This window comes from Plectropomus leopardus, chromosome 18, assembly GCF_026936395.1.
Source record: "Plectropomus leopardus strain MGB_pleo_1.0 chromosome 18, ASM2693639v1, whole genome shotgun sequence".
NCBI classification, from domain to species: Eukaryota; Metazoa; Chordata; class Actinopteri; order Perciformes; family Serranidae; genus Plectropomus; species Plectropomus leopardus.
Window position 1 is genome coordinate 22,952,281 of NC_142193.1, and position 21,386 is coordinate 22,973,666.

General features: G+C 39.1%; 1 protein-coding gene and 1 long non-coding RNA gene across 3 annotated transcripts in view; both read right to left on the reverse strand.

Annotated features, from left to right (window-relative positions):
* Positions 1 to 346: 346 nt before the first annotated feature.
* Positions 347 to 15,490, reverse strand: sgsm3 (small G protein signaling modulator 3). 2 transcript variants are annotated; one of them, XM_088090988.1, is made up of 22 exons: positions 15,242 to 15,490; positions 10,114 to 10,203; positions 9,780 to 9,865; positions 9,412 to 9,475; positions 8,573 to 8,784; positions 8,237 to 8,344; positions 7,069 to 7,212; positions 6,714 to 6,909; positions 6,434 to 6,579; positions 5,690 to 5,923; positions 5,316 to 5,498; positions 4,951 to 5,106; positions 4,777 to 4,831; positions 4,615 to 4,664; positions 4,272 to 4,424; positions 4,104 to 4,174; positions 3,767 to 3,815; positions 3,473 to 3,558; positions 3,156 to 3,278; positions 2,586 to 2,646; positions 2,423 to 2,494; positions 347 to 1,794 (listed from the first exon to the last, which is right to left on the reverse strand). In XM_088090988.1, the coding sequence occupies exons 2-21, from the start codon at positions 10,118 to 10,120 to the stop codon at positions 2,423 to 2,425; spliced, it is 2,256 nt and encodes a 751-aa protein (XP_087947114.1). In that variant the 5' UTR covers positions 10,121 to 10,203; positions 15,242 to 15,490; the 3' UTR covers positions 347 to 1,794. The 2 variants fall into 2 exon arrangements, with proteins under 2 accessions (XP_087947114.1, XP_042360207.1); XM_042504273.2 differs by lacking the exon at positions 2,423 to 2,494 and having other exon boundaries at positions 15,242 to 15,483.
* Positions 15,491 to 19,737: 4,247 nt separating this feature from the next.
* The window catches only part of LOC148186496 (uncharacterized), a 41,189-nt gene continuing 39,540 nt past the window's right edge, over positions 19,738 to 21,386 (reverse strand). Inside the window, exons 3-4 of the long non-coding RNA XR_015774867.1 lie at positions 20,799 to 20,910; positions 19,738 to 19,914 (exon numbers count right to left, since the gene is read on the reverse strand). This is a non-coding gene — a long non-coding RNA (uncharacterized LOC148186496). The remainder of the gene's footprint in view (positions 19,915 to 20,798; positions 20,911 to 21,386) is intronic.

The following is a 21,386-nucleotide window of genomic DNA, read 5'->3' on the forward strand; positions in this document are numbered from 1 at the left end:
TGATTTAGTTTTGTTGCTAATAAAGACAATTTCCTTTTACATCAATTCATGGACAATTTTAGCCTTTTTTGGATTCTCTGTTCATAGTAAAGGCACGCAAGAAAAAAAACTCCAAAAGGTTTCACTGCAAATTCCACTTCACAGAAATAAAATTGTCAATTTGTGGGTGAAGTATTCTTAATACTATGCATTTCATTTGTTAAGACGGGGCAGGAAAACTGATGGATTTGGGAGATGTTTATAGTGTTCTTTTTCTCCAATATTCTTTAACTCATTCAAGCTTAGGAGTGTTGTGTAATCTCATCAGTTCCACGTTACAGATAGAGAGGGGCAACTATTGGCTGGATGGAGAGTAGATAGCACAATATTCTTGTGTATTTTGATTGTAATTTTTGTGACACTGGATACAATATGATTTACACAGGCAACAATATCTACAATCATGTAAACCAGGTTGATTGCATTCACTGCACATGGGGAAGTTACAGTTAACAATGTAAGTCCAAAAAGATTCATTCTCATCTGAAATTACAGGACAATTTCAAGTGTAACACCTGCAAGATCGTATTAGCTTGGATAAATAACCAATACAACAGAATCTTTGTTTTCAGCGAAGTATCCAAAAACTATATATAAAAAAAGGTATATATTTTGTAATGCGCGGGAAAATGTTTCACAATTTAAATTAGCATATCAACCTTCTCAAATCATCCCTTGCAGTCTACCATTATCAAGAATGGCCAACAGTTTGAATAAATAAACAGACAATTTCCTGTTTTCTCTGCTCGTGCAGCTTTAAGTCAGAACTAAGTCCTATGCTGAATGGCTTCAACTTGCCAGGGCACATTTAGTCACAAGCAAAAGATGTGATTATATACAAAACATTACAAATATGTAACATATATTTACTATAGATTGTAACACAAAAGTATTTATCTGCTTCATTTACATTATGTCATACAAGCGCAGACTGTTCACTACCACTGTTAAGGTAGCACACATAGCCTTAAGTCTTGTATAACAAATTGAAAAGGCTTTACTTGGCATGTGCAACATCAGTTTTTGATGAAATATTTTGTGGAATTCATGATATTGAGGTAAGTGGCATTCCTCTCCAAAAATAATTTCTAACTTTACAGCTCCATGTTTAGGAATGTTTGTTTTGGTCTTCATATTTGGGAATCTACAGGGTAATGTGGCATTTCAGTCCGCGTTAAAAGACCCAGTGTTTGTTGTTGTTTTACAGACACACACAGATGATGGAAGAGAATGGACTGTACGTCTCACTCTTGCACAAAAACACGCACTCACTTAGCTATAAAAAGCTAAACGGCCAGTGCAGTAAGTATTTAATAAATACTTACTGTTAGGACACACTGAGTGCTCCATTCCCATGGGTACAGATTATTCTGTACTACACTGTTTTATACTAGGGTGTATTTAGTTTTCACCATGTAGTGCAACCTCCTACACTGGACCAATTAACATTAAGTATGCACCTTAATGCACACATGCTTCAGCACATACAAACTGGTCGACTTTTGTCAAATGTTGAAATGTGACGTGACAGAGAGTCTGTGAAGTACTCACTCGCTGTAGCAGACAACGATGTCTAATTTATAATCGACAGTCTGTAAGAAACAGGTAAAGAGACATTAAATATACACAGATACAGGACAGGGGAGGATTCAGCCGTGTTTTGCTGTGTGTCTAGCCATCAATGTCCCAGCTGAAGAGGTGATGTTTCACCAACATGTCCTGCACTCCCTCCTTTAGTGGCCTCTGCTCCTTTTCCTGGAAAAGAAAAAGAAAAGAAAATGTGGAAAGCTTTTTATTAAAGATTATTTTTTTTTGGCTTTTGCCTTATATAGTAGGACAAGTTAAGTATGAAAGGGGAGAGAGACAGGGGATGACACACAGCAAACACGCCGGTTCTACCAGGTGAGCTACTGGGTTGCCCTAAAATGTGGAAAGCTTTTTTATTGAAACATAAAATCAACATAGCTTTCAACCGAAAGATAAAATCAACATGCACCAAAGTTGGCAGTTGAGTTATATTAAAAGTTGTGACAAAACATCAAACAGCAGTTTTAAAGAATGCACTTTGAGCCTGCTGACATCGGTGACTGAGATCTGTCCGGAGGTGAGCTACAGTTTGAAATGATAAATAAAGATCAATCATTTTAGATTGAGACTCCAGAGCAGTGAAAACTACTGAGTGGGCACGGGCAACTTCAGCAAGGTGATGCCATGACAAACTGTTTAAATCTTACCTTACACTTTATTTAGATCAAATAACAAGGTAGATACATTTTGGTGACTAGAATGAGTTGATTTGTGTGGTAGGGCAGCACAGCAGATTAGTAAGCTACCAACTACTGACTATACTGAAGCACCTACAGTCTCATATGTGACATGTTACCTAGAGGTCCCAACTAAAGAGGTGATGCTGAACCAGCACATCCATAACTTCTGCTTTCAGAATAGCGGATTTCTGAAACAGCATAAAGCCATAAAATTTTTTAAAGGTAAGACGTGCTGACGTCTGCTCCACATGGGGACGCTGTGTAATTTCCTCTACTCACCTCTTTCTTGTCAGGTAGCTCACAATCTTGGGAGAGGCTGAAGGCAAACTTTGATAGGACCCTGCAGAGACAACAACAGTTGAGCGGGCATTATTTATTGGTCAAATCAAAATTAAATAAAGCCTTTTATCATTTACAATATATCTCATGGCAAATCCAGAGAGTGTTTTTCTGGGATCAAGGTGCAAGATTAAAAAATAAAAAAAACACTTTCACTCTCATTCAAGTATCCAGTATACTTCTCCAAGTCCTAGTCACATTATCTAGCCATACTGATACACACATTCCTTTTCTTTAATTTTGGTTTCAAGCACCACTTTTTAGACATTTACTGATATTTTCAACTACTGGATTATGTTTGGTAAAATAGTTGAGAAACAGTGCACCCAATGTTGACAGCCAACTACAAGAATTCAGTACCAAGTTTGTCGGTAGCTCGTTCTTTATGGCAGTTCCTGGTTTGTTTGCTCAATGTTTCAACGGTCAACCACTTTGAAACACTCTGAGATCTTAGTGTTATCTCAATCTGAAACTGAATGTAAACAGACTGTAGTTTGAAGTTTTTCTCACCTGAGCTCACACTTGATTTGTACCCATCCAGGACTGCGAAGGAAAGACCACGGATGATACCATTTTTCTACAGCAGCCATGCTGGAACACAACACCTCCAACCACAGGTGCAGCACCTGCTCACTGGTGGGGTAGACACAGAGTTAACAACCAAACAGCCTGATGGTGTGCGTGTTGACTCAGAATTTGTGAATTAGTATATTTTTAAGGCTGTTTTCAAGTGACCGTGAGAACTTAAATTCTTTGTGTGTGTGTGTGTGTGTGTGTGTGTGTGTGTGTGTGTGTGTGTGTGTGTGTGTGTGTGTGAGAAAACTCACTTCAGGCCGACACAGACAAGAGACCTAAACTTGACATCCATCTGAGCATGTGCGGTGTCGTGGCTCATGTTGACTGACTGCACTGCCTGGGAAAATCAGACAGAGGGCACTCATGCACTTCCTGCTAACATTTATAGACACAGAGGAGGACTCACCACACAAACACTACTTGTATTGTTGAAAGCTAGGATAAACATTTGACTGCTTATCCTCTTACTGCAGGTTAAGCCACATAAAAACATACAATTTTTTTCTTTAAAAAAAAAACCAAAACACAAATGAGTGCCTACTTACTCTGTACAGCAGCTCCTCAGGTGTTAGTACTTTTCCATCCTCATCTAACCTGGTAAATATCAGAGGAGGACAATTTTTTACTTTATAATGCTGCAGGCGGACACATTAAAAGTGGATTCCTCATTCCACTGCCAAAACACATTTCAGTTCTTGTTGACAGTCGACATCTCATTTGCTTCTGATCCCATGTTTGTTTTTTGAACCAGATGTGTTACTATCCAAACCTCTTAACACCTTCTTGCAAATGAAAATGCATCCAGGACCTTTGGATGATCCAGTCCTCAAAACACTCAGATGTGAATATAATCACAAAAAACAAACCAAAAAACATAATTACCTGTAGGTTTTACACAGCACCAGTCTGGAGTAGACAGAGTTGAAGTCCCTCTCTACCTCTCTACTGGCCGCCTGAAAGAAAACAAGGAGATAAAGATTGATGGAGTCCTAGGGGTGAATTTGACACATCTTTGTGCAATAAGGTGCCATTTAAAAACAGCTCTCTTACCTCCTCTATGAATAACCACGGATGACAAGGCCCTCCCAGTATAGATGGCTTCTTGAGACCGTGCTGAAAGATGGCCTTTAGGGCCGGACACAGTGTGCCCCTGGCCAGGTCTGTCACTGCCTCTGTCACAGAGTCATCACCTGCTAATGAGTACTGGGGACAGACACAAACGCATAACACTGTTGAGGACACTATGAATTAATAATCAGTTTACTGAAAGGGGAATGGAAAGATAAAACTGACAAATATCACATGGATTACACATTTTGAGGAGCGTCTGCGAAAATCAAGGTCAGCATAGACACTTTTTCCTTACTAACGGGATAATTAACTGCTTTAATACCTCTTTGCTTCTTTCATCAAGAATCTCCACAAACTTCGCTGGAAACCAACCTGTTACATAGAAGCACAAAGAATGTGTGTCAAATGAGTTATGACAGACACAGAATGACAGTAATAAGTTATGGAGATTACAACAATGGGTGTAAATAAGAAAAAAATAAACCTCTAAGGCCATTGAGCTCTCCAACCCAACAGTGTTCATCTTTCTGTGAGACGATCTGAAAGAGATTTGACTTGGAGATGAGACTTGGAGGTGAGGGGGTACGCACAGTGAATGTGTGTGGTCAGAAACAAGAAACTGTTTTTTTAATGTGTCTATGTCTAAGTTATGACTTACGGTGATGATGTCATTTTTCCTGAAGCCCAGTTCATCATCATCGTGTCGCTCAAAGTCCAGTAATGCCTTTGCCCGTCTCCGTCGGTTGCGAGACACCACAAGAAAGTTTTCATGATCTCGCTGGTGGCTCTCCATGGAGTAATCAGGAGTCAGGTCCTAGAGAGTAAAAATAAAGTCAACATAGATAAAATGGAAAGAAATATCTATACTGACGGCTAAAATATGATGGTATTACAAGATTAAAATTTAGTAAAGCATTTAGTCTGAAAAGCCAGCAAATTAAGGAAGGTTGATTCACAGTCCACAAACTATACAACATGAGCTACACTTTTCCTGTGCTGCAGAGCTGCAGAGTGTGAACTCACAGTGCTGGAGTGACGTGGGTCCAGGCAGTGAAAATGCTCTGCTGTGCGAGCTATGGCCTCTCGCAAGGCTGCCACCAGCTCTGTCTGCTTAATGTTCTTGGATTTTAAGGCCTCTGCCTCATCTTCCCCAAACAGCAGGGAGCTCAGGGTGGACTTTCTGCGAAGGGACTGTCTCCTCACCACCTGAAAACACACACACACACACACACACACACACACACACACACACACACACACACACACACAATAAATGAAGGAAGAGTGGACACATAGACCTAATCTGTCCAAAACACAAAACTGACATTACTTGATTAGTCTGACAAAAATAATCGATATTTCAGCACACTAACTTTTCAGAGACTACACTGACTGACCTTGTTGAGATTGGTGTTGAGTGTTGTGTTGTTTCCATTGTTGAGCTGCGCCTGCTCATTCAGGATGTAGGCTAGGTGCTTGTGCCGGTGGGCTTCCAGTGTTTCCTGGGACAGTGTCCCTGCCAGCCTCATAGCCTCCCCTAGAACTGCAGGCCCATCTCTCAGCTGGCTTGGCAAGTCCGAGAGAGTATTAAAAATCGACGCAGAGTTCTCTGATGACACGAGCTCCTCCTCCTGGGGTCGGGGAGTGAATTTCACAAGGGTTAATACTCAACATATAAAGTTCTTGTCAACAGAAGAAGAAGTAGTGGGTGGCATGGGATGGTTTGTGACTACAGTGGTGTATAATTTCTGTTGGCATCAATTGCTGTAGCAGCCCTTTGGATTCGAGCTCTGATTCTCTGCCTGAATCTGATTATTTATTTAATATTTTGAAATGAAAAAATTATGAACTTTGGCAGGAGATTTTAACAAATTGAAACAAGATATGAAAGATAATACATGTTTTAATATAAATAAATGTTCCTTTTATAATATATAAAATGTAATATAATATCGGCCCATTTTTTTAGTACAAATTTAGGTTTTTAATTGGGCTCAGGCCCAAAACTGCCATGCCCTGATGTTTTTGGGCCCAAGTAGAGCTCTTCTTTGAATAGATATAATAGCTCTACAGCAACTCAACACAAAATTAACTTTACAAGAGAGTCAAGACTCATGAATTCAGTGGTGAAGTGCAAATACCTTGATCTTGAGCATGCCCAGTGTGACCTGGAAGAGCACCAGTGAGCCCTGGTAGAAGAGCAGGTCCCAGATCCTCAGGAGCAGACGGATATCCACCACACTGGCAAATGATGTCAGGAACCAATGCAGTGTGATCAGCGACAACTCTGGAGGCATAAGAAGCCGATAATTGTTTTTATAAATTCACAGCAGAGGGAGGTTTTTGTTGAATGCCCATGTTGCCTCTCTGAGCCCACACACATTTTCTCTCTCCATTTCTCCAAATAATACCCATCTGTACCTATGTCATGCTCCTGCAGGAGACGGTCGAGAGCTGGCAGGAACTGAACAATGAGCTGGCGGAGAACCCTCTGGTCCGTTTGGACGCCCAGCAGAGTGGAGGAGAAGTAGGATGGAGGAAGGAGGTCTTCGATCAGGGCACACATCATCCATAGCACATCCTCCTCCTCAAGAAAGAGCAGCAGACAGGAAACCACCTACAGGGATCAAGATAAGTGTGGGGAAAGGGAAAGGGAGACAGTGAAGATAGAACGGTTAGAAGAAGGACAAGAGAACGAATTGTGTAACTGAAATCAGCTGGCTGGCGTAATTTAGCTGTTTGTTGTGACATCAGGTACTGATGTGTGAGCTCTCACCATGCCAGTGCCCTGACAGTATCCAATGTCTGGGTAAAGCCAGGCCAGGCCTCTCAGCACACGTCTCAGCCTCGGCACTCCGACACTGGTCAGACTACTGAAACACGCGTTGGTTGGCATGGTCCGTAACAGGTCCTTCTCTATCTGAGGGACAGAGGTTAACAACGGATTACAAAACACAGCAGGAGTGGTTGGAAAACAGGTGGAGAAAAAACAAGACCTCACCTTCACCTTTGTTAAAGTGTGCACCTGTAATCTAAGACCTAATCTGGAAGCTGTTTTATTTCAATTAACTGTGACTTAAACTTGATTAAGCCCCCACCTTCTCATCTATCTGTGTCTTAATGAGGAAATAAATGACTAAAAATGATATGCATCAGTATTACCTTCATGTGATAACACTCCAGAACAACTCAGCTTGCATCTACATTCTTACAAAATCTTATTGTGCAGTTGACTGCGCAATAGGTGTGAATGCAACACAGGAAATGTTGACTGCACTGTGGCACAATATGCATTCCCCTCTACAGGTCTACAGCAGATCAACAGCTGATTCATTCATGTGTTTTCGTGGTTGTAGAGAATTTATAGTATCAAAATGCAAGAGTTTGTAAATAAAGATTCTAGTTGTGTCCAGTTACTAATGAATAAATCAATTATTGAGACATGTTCTCAAGAAATACTATGCTTGGTTGGAATTAGGGCTGCCCCCTGAAAGTCAGAAATTTGAATCATCAGTCGGAGACCCTTAGTCGACTGAGATTGCTTCAAGTTGAACAGTTGTCCTTTTTTTGTGCTAGTCAGTGTGCTGCGCAGTTTGCTTCTAGGGACATTTTGGTCCCCAGACTTTGCTGTGAAGTGAACGCTCTTGACTTTCAGGCTGTGCTTTGTTATGAGCAGCTGCAGATGAGGAAGACACTCTGCACCTTGGGCTCCGAGATAACATATTCTTCCTTCCTCTGCCTAAAAGTGCTGATTTTACGACTCCCAGCAAGTTAATACAACAGTCTCCAGCTTTTGCTTTACATCTAGCGTTGGCGAATCGTCTAATATTCTATTGAATGGTCAGATCTAAGTTGACTGACATAATTCTGATCTGGGTACAGCCCGAGTTGGACTCTGCGATGGGACTGAGTTTGGTTATGTAAACAGAAGATAGAGATTTTACCTGTTTAGACGTGCTGGTGTCATCATTGGAACTGTTCTTAATGATTTCTCTGTAGGAGATCTCAGAGGTCCTTTTCTTCTGCAGCGCTCCAGCCAGACGCATCCATAGCTGACAAACAAATCATCTTTAAAGCACTGGTTGTTGACTTTGGAGACAACTAATAAATGTAAATACTCAAAAGCAACTGTTGCATTCTTGTGACAACAAATTTAACTTTTCACTTATTTGTTCTAAATCAAACATCAACTGGCCAACATGAGCCATATTTTAGTCCAATGTGTACCACTTCTAATCAACTGCACAAAATGTTCTCCCATGCTGAGCAAGTCCGCTCACCTGTGGCCTCATGCTGTGAGGTATGCCACCGAGCACCAGGGAGCGCAGACGCTCGGAGCGTGGGAGGACGGGATCGATGAGCTCCCAGGTCAGGTCGCCCACCGTGTGGTTGTGGGTGAACTCCAGGTGGGCTTGCCAGCGTAATCGCTGCTGGGGGTCTTCACGCTGTGGTGAGCCTTCAGTGCCCAGCCAGGACCTGGGCTTCCCATCGTCTGATTGACAAGACAGTGATATACCAGCATTAGTCGTGTTTGTATGGGCTTTTTTGTAAACAAAATATTAACACAAGTAAACTAAATTCCAACACTACAACTGATGTGCTGGAAAATGATAAATATATTCCCAATCTAACCAAGCATGAAAGGGACATGGAAGAAAAGCGGAAGTTGTCGAGTGAAGGGTCACGTGTCTGTACTACAGACAAGTGGTAAAATAACAAAGCCAAAAATAGAACTCGCTTAATGGGAGACACACACACTGTGTTCCAGTTGACTGTTATGTGCATGTTAACTATTAAGTAAAATAACCAACACAAATTATATTAGCAATAAGCAGAAAACAAACTGCTCCCAAATAACAAATTGTGATTATTTAAGCACAAAGAAAACAGCCTTCTGAACCAACAAACTGAAGAAAAAAGTAATGTTTGAAGAGGTACAAAACATTTTTCTTGCCTCAGGCAACAAAGAACATTCGCGGTCATAACTCCGAGATCACATGCACTCAGTCTGTGTACATAATGTAGCTACTGTACTCAAAATATGATGATTCTCGTTCATGTCATTCGGTAATTTTACCAGTGCAGAAAAAAAGCTTATAAATGTGAGTGAACACATTACCTTCAGTGTCAACTCTAAAGCCAAATTCATCGTATTGGAGTTCAGGCTGTTCTGAGGACTCCTTCTGTAGAGACAAACACAAAACATGCTTTTCATTTGTACAGGAAATATACCTGTAAAAGACGTGGCTGAAAACAGCCACAGCTGAGCATCTTAAACACCAGTTAACACAACTGATCAAACGTCAGTGTCACATGAAGACAAGGCTCCTGAGGCATTTTTGTCATAATATTCTGTCACTCCGTGCAGATGAGTCATCATAGCATATCCTGTTTTCTGCTCTATTTCCAAAATACTTCTCACTCTCTATTTAATGTCACAAACACTTAAGGTTTGCACATAAACAACACATAAATTCACATCCTTACTTGATGGCACTTGGCCAAAATGTCCTGGGGCCACATGCTCGGGGTGAGAGCAGAGAACGGCCCACCAGGGGCTGGAGTGTAGGTACCTAAAACGGAGAGATTCATTAATTTGAAAAACTGGTACTTAAACAGAAAACATTACACATATCATATGAGAATTTTTACCACAAGGGATATCATAATATTTCCGATGTAAAGAATACGGTAGTATTTCAGCCAAACAAGGTCAGAGTGTAGTGGCGATATCAATGAGACTTTTTGATAATCAGAAAAAAAGGTTGAGAAACCCTCCTAAAATTGACATCTGTTACGTAAAAATAATATAAATCTTCACCTGACATTTTGTCGGTAGTAGAGTGAATGGCTTCTATACACAAACACCGCAGTCACTCAGGAAAAAGGAGGTCAGCAGATAGTACCCACTCTGTAAAATTGACAAACACAGGAAAAAAAGAGGTTAGTGGTTCAAACTCATCATTTATTTCAAGTTATTACAGTGCATCTTCTCTAAACCTACCCCTCTGCCGTAAACATCATTGCTGCTCTTCAAAATATGTGCAAGTACCTTGATGAGTCAAACTATCCTGTAACGAGGCAATGTTTCCTCTTCAAGCATTACTAATGGAAGAGACTCAGAGGTCCAACACAATTACAGTAAGTGAGAGAGGACGAGATGCAGAGAGAGAAAGAAGGAAATTCTCGTGTCTTTCCTCGTGGCCATATGACTGCTGTACTAACCACAGGCTAATTACTTTATTTAACTCTCTGTGTTGCTGCCCTATTTTTATGCTATGTAGGTCCTGGGGCAAAATTGACAGACGTTCTGTGAGAATACTTTTTCATGTCGTAAACAACTTTTTCTTTTTCTTGTTTTTATGAGAATGTCACCCTTTTTTCTGTTTGAAAGGTCTTATATATCACAACTGTGGTAATTTGCTTAGTTTACAGCTCCTGTCCTGCAAAGGCTATATAGGTGGGCAACGTATGCGTGTTGTTCTACTGGCTAGTTCATAATTAGATAATCATGAACATATGTAGGCAGGAAGATTTTTTGTGTTTTTGCAGGGCTCTCTATACAACAGCATGCCTCTATTCTTATGTTTTTGTCACATGTTAAAAAAAAAAACCCTTTAGAAAACAACTTTTCTTGTTAGATAAACACAATGGAAAAGTGTCTCTTCACAATATCAATGACTCATTTCAGACAATAATACAGTGAAATTAATCAAAACAGCAAATAGGTAAATACTGAAGAGATCTAACAAAGTAGGAAATAATGACTATTTACAGCACTGCCGAGCCAATCACATTCATCTCTTGGATTGGCGACAATAAAGCGCTGGCTACCGTACAGCCAGGGCCCCGGAAAATTTGGTTGTGGTTATGCAAAACATAAAACAGATTATCTTCCCAATTGCAGTCAGCCAGCGAACACTTGAACAATGTCTAGAAATGGATCACTTAAGATTAAATGTACATTCTTTTTTTGAAAAGTTTTCTTCAGTCTGCAAAAGTTCAGCTGGTATGCCACAGAAAAAGCATTTTAACATGACAATTAAATGGAAAATAAAGTTTCCCTGGATTTTTCTTTTCATTCACAAAACAAGCATTACAGTTTTCCTTTGGTGACATAATATGCAGTTGAAAAAAAGGTAATAAATCATACTATATATTATCACAATACTCAGCACATCACAAAACCTTTAGAATCAAAATGACATTGTACTGATAGTAAATATTGTAATAATATCTTACTGTGGGGCCTCTGGTGATTCCCACTCCTACTGGCCAACAGGCTGTTATACAACTGAATCACCATTTCATAAAAATGAAGCCTCATGAACATGTGCTGCATATGAACCCAAATAAAAATTGAAAGTCTGAGCCAAAGACTGCAGATCCAAAATACCCACAACAAATATGCTGCTGTTCAAATATGTTTTAGGCACACAGAAAAATCGCAAATCCCGATTATTGGATTCACTTCCAATTATTTGCACAAGAGCCAGAGTGTCACTTTCGCCATAGAGTAAGGGGAGGGAAATTTGGATGCTACCTTGGTCTTGACATCCTGCTATCACAGTCACATTGAGTATCCTGAAGGGACACTATTTGAAATATGAGTGCTGATAAACCACACACAATCATACAGACACAGACACACCAGCACAACAACCGTAACCTGCAAAAGAGGCTCACCAGCATGCAAACACCCTGCCAAAATGATTCATTCCAGCAGCGGGCTTGCAGCATCTGAAGAGGGATTTAGGACTTAAGAGAGATGAGAAATCAATTTGAGGTTTGGAGGATGGCCAAGTACTTTCAGGCTAGCTCTGTGCGTAGCTCAGGGGAGTACTGGGATTTTGGAGCGACTCCCTTACAAGAACACAAACAGTTTAATCACCTGCCAAGAAAACCAACACGACTGAGCCCCTCCTGCAAACTGTTGCACACCGACAACCTAACTGCAAAATTCTGCTGCAGATGGAAGTGAAAGTTAGACCTGAAATGATCAGTTGATTAGTCAATTAGTTTATCAACATTGCTATAATCAGCAGCTATTTTTAATGGTCAAATAATCGTTTAAATCAAATAAAAATGTGAACAAAGACTTTTTTTTGGCAATAATATAAAATAATTATTGTAAAGAATTATGGCAAATCCTAAAATTGAAAACAACTACACTGTTTACAATCTAATGGCAAGTAGCTGATTGTGGGTATCAGCTGTTACTGTGGTTGAGGTTAACCGAGCATAAACAGAATCACCCAACAACAACTTTAATGTAAAGAACAGAGGCCAACAAAAATCAATAGCAAACACACCACAGACAAGTCATACCGGGTACATCAAGGCATACAGAGGAAAATAAACTACAGCACATTCCTATTTTATTATTTATTTATTTATTTATTTATTTTTAACATTTTTTAGAATTACATGTTGGTTTTTTAAAAACATATTATTTTCCATGTCTAATTTTACCAATATTGTTCAATCTCAGCATTTTCAGAGTTTTAATTTAGTCATCACACATGATCCAATAAATCCAAAAACCCTAAATATACAGTCTATGTATTGAGTGGTGACTGAAAAGGCTACGGCAGAAGGAAAAGTGTATACTGCATATGCCTGCCCTGCATTCTTATCAGTTTAAACTACCCTTTTAAAAATATACTGCAGATTGTAAAATCAACTGTCTCAGTAAATCCTGAGGCATACTTTTAATAAGAATTTGCAGGTTACTAAGCAAAACTGTTTCTGTAAAATAAAACCATCTGATGTATTATTATCCTCACTATGAAATTCCACTATTAGTATAGCCTCAAAAGTCCAGTATCAGTTGGGCTCTAGTAAAAAAAAAAAACAAAAAAACAACCCCCAAAAAAACCAAACTTATATACTATAAATCCAAATGTGTGCATTATTTTAAACATATGCATATGAATAAACTCCCATATCAAGGTCTATGTATATATATGCTGCATAAATACGGTAATTTTTTTGAGAAAATCAACTGGGAAAGTGTTAATGGATTTAAAAAATGACAAGACAGGATTTTCTGAGGTGCATTATCACATTGACTCAAAAGTCCAACATTGTGATAAAACAGTTCTGCTCATTCATTTACAACATACCCAACAAATACAAGCAGAGATACTGGAGAGACGGCAACCATAATATACTCCCAGAAACAACATTAAGAAACCAACCATCATTTTAGGTGACTTAGCTGAATATACAATAGGATGTTTTTCTATCTTACTCAGCATACAAGATCTTTTCTATTGTTGAGGTGCGGCTCACCAGTGTTTGCACACACCGGTTAACACCCTGCTCCAAGCAAAGCAAAGAGAAACATCCTGCTGTGTGTGTGTGTGTGTGTGTGTGTGTGTGTGTGTGTATTATATATATATATATATATATATATATATATAATAATAATATATATATATATATACAGCAAATTTATTTTTTTTTACATAACAAGAGTACATTTTTATTTACTGTGATAACTGACTTTGTATTGCTCTGTTAAGCCCATTGACACCCCCCTTTCCTTCCCAAACACCTCCTCCAGTTGTTCCTCACAGTCACCACAACAATGGTGACTCATGTTCCCCTCTCGAGAATACGCCCACCTCCATGGCCATGTATGTCACAGTATTACAGGACCGGCGGCTCGTGCCTCACCAAGTTCGCTTTTGCAGAATTATGATAGACAGTCCTTTGTACTCTTTGGCAGACTGTGTCTTTCCGTCTGTCTCTCTGTCATTCACACGTCACATCTATCACTTCACACTCTCAGTTACACACAGAGGCATGTGCTACCATGGTGAACAGGAATGTGGCTTCCTCAAGAGCAAGGAAATAACAAGGTATTGGAAAACAACTCCAAATCCTCTGCTTTCCAGGAAGCACAGAGGTAGGACCAAAGCACTGCTGCAGGACATTTGTAATTTATCCTCCATCTGCAAATATCAGGATATATTCTTTTCTGGTCTTTTAATATTTCTTGTTTTTAAGGTTCACCTATAGCATACATTTATGTATTTTTTTAGTCTTCCCTTGTTGTAACTTCTTTTTGTGTTTTATATTGCTTGTTTTGGAGTTGCATATTTTGATTTTTTTACATTTTGTTCTATGCTGTCTGTCTGTAACTTAAAAAAAAGAAAATATTTTTATCCCAAAAGGTTTTTTTTTTCAAGTTAAAAAAAGGTTAAATATAACAATATAAATAAAAAAAGGAAAACTATTCTGCAGGCGAAATAACTCACATATCCTAATTAATCTACTTAACTGCTGAGCTGTCCAACTTACAAAACCACAGCTTTAATGATTACAAGACATTAATTTCATTAAGCAACAAGTAACTCATCTGAATTTGGTATTTGTGGTTTAACATTGAACATAGCACACGTCAGAGTGTAACGCACACATGGTTTTAATGTCTACTGTAACATCTGTATGCTGAAAAGCTTACGTTTTGCACGGTTTTTCATTCGACCCACATTTGGCAAAAGGTAAAAATAAAAAATACATATAGCAAAAAAGGGGGAAAAATGTGCAATGAAAGTATTCAACATACTTGTATGCAAAGTGTGCATGCATTATGTCACCATACTACAAAAACTACAAAAACAGCTGAATCGACGTTACGTCAAACCCCAGCTGACGTCAAATGCAGTCAAAAGACTCTTAAATGAGCACTACTTTAAATAGCATTTTTCAATGGCAACACATTTGGCCGACAACATTTGCACGTATTTCAAAACCCTGCTGCACAAAAACGTGCCGTACAAACATGAGATCTGCCAACGAATTGATAAAACTCCTTCTCAGAGACCAACGTAATGTATTCACTGAGTTGTCAGCTGTTAACGTTAGCCAAACATGCTACCTTTCGCTTTAAGCTAACAGTTACATACAACGGTGGATAGCAGCCTGTTAGCATAACTTACCGTGACATTATTCTACTGAAAGCAAACGGTTAAGGTTTATGTCGGACGTGTCTTCCGTCGTTGGTAAGAGGAAAACGCCATATGCTATGCTATGCCATCATACGTCTCGTATTTGTGATTTCACTGCGTTGTGCACCTGCTAGCGACGTGTAGCTCCGACGTATCCTTACACCCTTTAAGGATTTCCCTGACCATCCTGACAAGTAGTTCCACATCCCGGAACTACACGTCTCACCGAAAATATCCTTCCGCGGAGGAGCAGATGACGTAGGCACACGACGTTTGTTTGCTCCATTCATTCATTAGTTTCCTTCCTCGTCCTCTGCTCTGAGCTCATTCACTCCTGCAAAAACACCAGCCTGTCACCAGAGGAGGAACACGTATTCAGATCATTTACTTATGTAAAAGTACTGATACCACACTGTGAAAATACTATGTTACAAGAAAAAGCCCTGCATTAAAAAATGTTAGGTGAGTAACAGTAAGTATAATCAGAAAAATGTACTTACATAATTAAAAGTAAAAGTAGCCTACCCATTGCAGAGGAATCTTAGAAAAAAGGAAGAAAATATCAATTTAAAAAAAAAATCCCCAAAACTCAGTTATTTTTAGAAAAAATAGAAAAGGCTTAAATGTTTTTAATGTTTTAATTGGCAATTGTTGGCGATTCATTTTCTGTGAATTGACTGATTGATCAGCTAATCATTGCCACTGTTGTATTAACTGTCAATTAAATTATTTTTATTATTATTAATAATAATAAAATCAGTGATTAAATTCATAACAAAACAACTTTTTTCTTATTTTTATGCAAAAGTCTTAATATTTAAAAGTAAAGCTGTCAGATAAATGTAATGAAGTAAAATGTACAATACTTCCCTCTGAAATGTAGTGAAGTATAATGTGGCATGAAAAGAAAATACTGAAGCAATGTACAATGTACTTAAGTATAGTACTTGAGTAAAAATGCATTGTCATCACACAGGTTTTTACAGATTCTGGCTATGATAAACAGTACAGTGTGATTTTGGACAATTTTAAAGAAAACATGCCTCTCAAACCCACCAGAGGGTATTTATGATAAATAAAAAATACAAGCATTTAAAGTTGAATGCGCAGACTCTAAATAAAAAAGCAAAAAAAAAGCACGTCCCTCTCCAGTGATTAAAATACCAAAACATGCTGCTCCTGTTTTGCCCCACCCCTCATAAATAACGAATAGTCCATTATGATCAATAATATTTCCTGGAAAGGTTTTTAATATATATATACATAAATGCTATACAAACAAATTTATTATTATCATTATTATTATTATTATCATTATTATTATTATTAATATTGATAATAACAATAACAAAAATAATAATAAGGACTATACTAGTTCTAATAAATTTTCTTTATTTCCTTACCCCTTAGTCTGTGCACATCCAACTCCCATATTAAATAACTAAATAAAACAGGAAAATATTTTGGTTTTGGATAAATGACAGAAGTTGGAATAGCAGATTGTAACATAATTGACACTTGAGTCAAGATAATGAAGACCAGCTTTCGCTTCTTTAATTATTTTAAGACCAGCCTTGAATTTCACCTTAATTTCAGGGTTTCACTGATGAAAGATGTTAAAATATAATGATTTTACATGATTACTCCACAAGATGTCTCTAGTGCAATAAAGCTTTTTCACTCTGGCACATTCATTATATAGCTCAACCATTGGAAGTAAAACCTAACAGCATATTGAATGCTCCCTTTGTAGCAGCCCCCACAAGCCTCCATCTTCCACCTCCACACAACCCTCAAACACACACCTAAGATAAGATATTTTAATTGAAGTCTGGTGTGCTTCTGCAGTCCAAACTGACCTGAGGGGACAGCACCCTGTGTTATCTCATTTAGCTAGTGGACGTCAGGCTAAATGGGTATTAGAACCAAGTCATCAGCTATTCTCCGACATATGAGATGATTCATGCGTGACAGGAGCTGGCACTTTGATGCTGGAGCTGCAAATTTTGCACAGTGACGGAGTGCATTTTAATTTGTTCTTAAAAAAAAAAAACCCAAGTGAGAGTGTGTGTGTCAGTGTGCGTGCACCTGAAAACACATGTTGCAGAGCTCCTTACTGAGGATTCAATAATCCTTTATGATGCAAATCACTTTTCTCACTCTGTTTAACCCTTTGAAACCTGGATCAATATCACTTTTCTTGTTTCTCAAAACCATATGGGGGTAAAAAAGGCAATTAGCAATTTGCCACAAAATGTCTTGTAAATTACAATTAATTAGCTGAGGGAAAAATGTCCAGAGAACTATATTTAGAATGATCATAATTAGATATTTATAATTATTTAACAGAATCATTTTAATTTTTAAGCATTTTTTTCTGGTGATTTCTTCTTTTTTTATTAACTTAACCTTTTTTTTTTTTAAAGGTAATTATCTTGTTCTTTTTCCTAATTTCTTGCAAATTTTTGGGGTTATCCCTTCTAAAGATGCTCATTGTCTTCTTCCAATGATTTTATAAGGCATTGGGCTAAGGTTTTAAAGTGTTAAACCTATTATACTTACGCAACAGTTCTTCCCTTAGTTCCTGCAGCCTTCTTTAGCCTTACTCTGCCTCTTTTGCCACTGACACAAAGACATATAGTGACAAGTTAGTATGTCCTTTGCCTAAAATCTCTTTTGCCTTGCATACCCTTCCCTCAATCTCTTTCCTTCTGCCTCTGCCCTGTGACACATCAGCATGACGCCCCTCTGTTCTCTCTCTTGCATTGCTTGCATGCTCAGTTTGCTGCACCATGCCAGAGTGAGTCACATCATTAAAAATGCTGCAGCCTAAAGCTGACCTTGCCCACAGCTTGCTGGCCAAATAGCCCCAACAGTGTGTTCACCCTACATGTCACAGTGACGTGGGTGTGGTTCAGCCCCTTTTTTTCGCCTTTTTTTTTTTTTTTCATCTGTCTGGCTGTCTTCATCAGTTTTGATAGAATGATGGGCAGTGTCAAGTATGCCCTGTATCTTACACTGCGGTTGCTATGACGTCAGATAGAGGCTGAGGGGAGGCGGAGGGAGATGCCAGGGGAGGAATGAGGAGACAGACAGAGATCGAGAAACAAAGAGGAAGGTGGGAAAGGAGAGGGAGGGAAGAGAAATAAAGCTGCGATAAGGCTGAGCAAAAATATATAGGAAAATGAGCAAGAGATTTAACTATGAATGTGTGTGTGTGGCTGAAGCACAAGAAAATTAAGGGCAAGGTGAAGAATAAAGAGAGAGCAGTGGAAAACAGAGTGGAAAAGTAGAGGGAAGAGAGAAAACGTGGGCTGAGAGGCATTTTTCTGGTATATTGTTCCTATGAAGCAAGACAAACCTTCGGCTCACAGCCTTGGTGTGTATGTGGGTGTAGTCAGCTCAAAAGCTCACACGCACGCAGACACAAGCGCACATGCACAAGTGCTATTGACATGTTCATTGAATTAGATGAAAGGGATTATTGATCCAGATGAATCAGCCGCTTACCATCACATAGATGAGAGAAGAGAGGAACAAAAGGGGACCACTTGTTCACACTGAGTCAATTTGCTGCAGTCTTGCAGTTTTCTGTCAGGACAGAAGATAGCGCTGTTGCATAGCATCAGTCAGAATACAATTAACCCTCTAGTAGGCCATACTGGAGTAGATATTGTAAATGCAAATACCCATATGTGCGCATGCGTGCAAGCATGCATCGATGCATAAACGATGTAAACGAGCTTGTGTGCCCGCATGTTTCAGAACTGTTCATGCGTTTTTATTTATGTGTATGCATGCATACACATTTGTCTTCACTATGTCATAATGTATGTGCTATGTTTTTGCAGCAATGAAATCACAATAGGACGTGCCTCCTGTGAGCCTCCAATCAAATTTTCACGTGGGCACAATTTGAGCTAAATTGAAATCATTCAGCCAAACATGATTAAGTCTGCACGTCTCCGGTGTCATACAGAGATGCATAGGGGGAACCCCTTGAGCAACACATAGGTTTATGTAACCTGCATAATGTGGCCTCTGCCTTTGGGATCATTTATGCATATCAGGCCAGGATAGACTGAGCCAAGCTGGGTCTCTCGGGCTGGATCATGGGGCTTTCACGCAGCTGTCCCCCCCCCCCCAGTCTCTGAGGATCTCTCCTGTGATGAGGAGGATTGAAGGTAAAGGGCAGGGGCTCTGAGGCTACGCATTGCAACGGCAAGTGATTTCTCTTGGGTGCTGTGATGGGAGTGGCTGCTCTTTATATTTATGATTCTGTGTTCAATCCATACTGTGTGTGGGGCAGAAGAAAAGGAGGGCAAACATGTTTACCTGCCAGTCTGACAAAATGGGATGAAGAAAAATATATTTAAATACTATGTTTCTTACTTCTGGTTCATGGGAAGGGCAAAGAGGAAAGGAAAGAGGGAAACAAGAATGATGGGGTGTCTCATGAGTATCATGACATCTTTAATGCACTTGTATACAAATCCTACATTCTCTCTGTCTAAGCCTGTTTTATCATTTTCTGAGGTCAAGTCATTTGGGAAATGATACACTGAGCATGCAAACACATCCACACACTCTGGGGCTTGATGTGATGTAAAAGAGGTGAGTGTGATGACGATGGCGAAGGTCAAGAAGGACCAACATAGTGAACGCTGAAATGAAGGAGAGGATCGAAGCAGAGGAGCATGGATTTACAATGTGAGGTAGAAAATGCAGAGGCAAAGAGGAGGAGATAGTATTCATAAAGCCACAGCAGAATTTGTGGATGCTATTTTCACTGCAGCAAATAAAAGAGCTGCATTAATGCATCACTGCAATAAAACGTTTGTATTTCTGCTGTAACAAGAAACCTCAAACACAAGGCTATTGCCATAAAAGGAAATCTGTATTCTGCAATATAGGCTAAAAGCAGAACTACAATGTGGTATCTATCACAGAAATCACTTGTTTGCAATTTGTACAACTTTGAAGTTATATAACCAGTGCTTGTGACCAACAACGTCCTCTGCACTTAAAGGACTAGTGCTTAGGATTCATCAAATTTTGTGGCATCTAGTGGAGAGGATTACATACCAGCTGAAACTTTTCTATGTATCAAACATAATTTCCCACTTAGGATTTCTTTCTTTGATTGGGCGTTTTTTTATCATGAGCCAAATTACCTGCCAGTCAAACACAAATGAACCAGGTGATTTAAACTGGTAAAAACACTGAATTATGCAGTTTGATGTTACAAATCAGGGTTTCTCCTAACCTATTTGGCTCTTCAGAGATAGGCTGATAGCCAGGCGCCTTCTAACATCTGTCACCATTTTTCTCTCATAACTTAAGATCCAGATGTTCAGGAGGTTTATACCAGGAGCCGAATTATCCAAAGCAGTCTCTTCCTCGCCAAAAGAAATGAACCAGGTGATTAAAACAGGTAAAAAAAAACACTAAGTAAAGCTGTTTCAAGTTAAAAAATCAGTGTTTATCTGGCCTTGTTCAGTTCATCAGAGATGGGCCGCTAGCCCGGCACCTGCTAATGTGTGCTCACCTTTTTTGCAGATGTTCAAGAGGATTTTAACAGGAGCTGAAGTATTGCAGAGGTTTCCTCCCCTCCAAAACAAACGGTGCAACATGGCGTTCTCCGTGGACAAGGACCTGCTCTGTATGTAGACAGAAAGTTCTCATTTAAAGGTTATGGATATACAGTTAATGTTATTTTCAGGTGATCATACACTAAAAACAACACACTTTTTATATATATATTCTGCCAGTATATGCCCCTGAATCCTTTACACTGGACCTTTAAATATTTCTCTGTTATTTAGTACTAATGTTTGCATAGCAATTATGTCTCTTCATTCTGTCAATCTACTGCGGCCCTTTGTTGGGTGGGAGGCCAGTCATTATTTGTCTTAGTGATAGACACAGATGGATGGATGTTATGGCTTCATAAATCCCTCTAACCTTGTCCCTCCCTTCTTGTATTTATGACTGTTGATGTAATGCTTGTTAACCCCTGAACCTCTGCCCAGTGTCTGCGTGTACGTGTTCGTGCCTGTTCAGATTAACTCTGACTGAGATGTCTAAAAATAGTGAGGATCACAATCCATCATAAAGTAGCAGATTAGTATTTCAA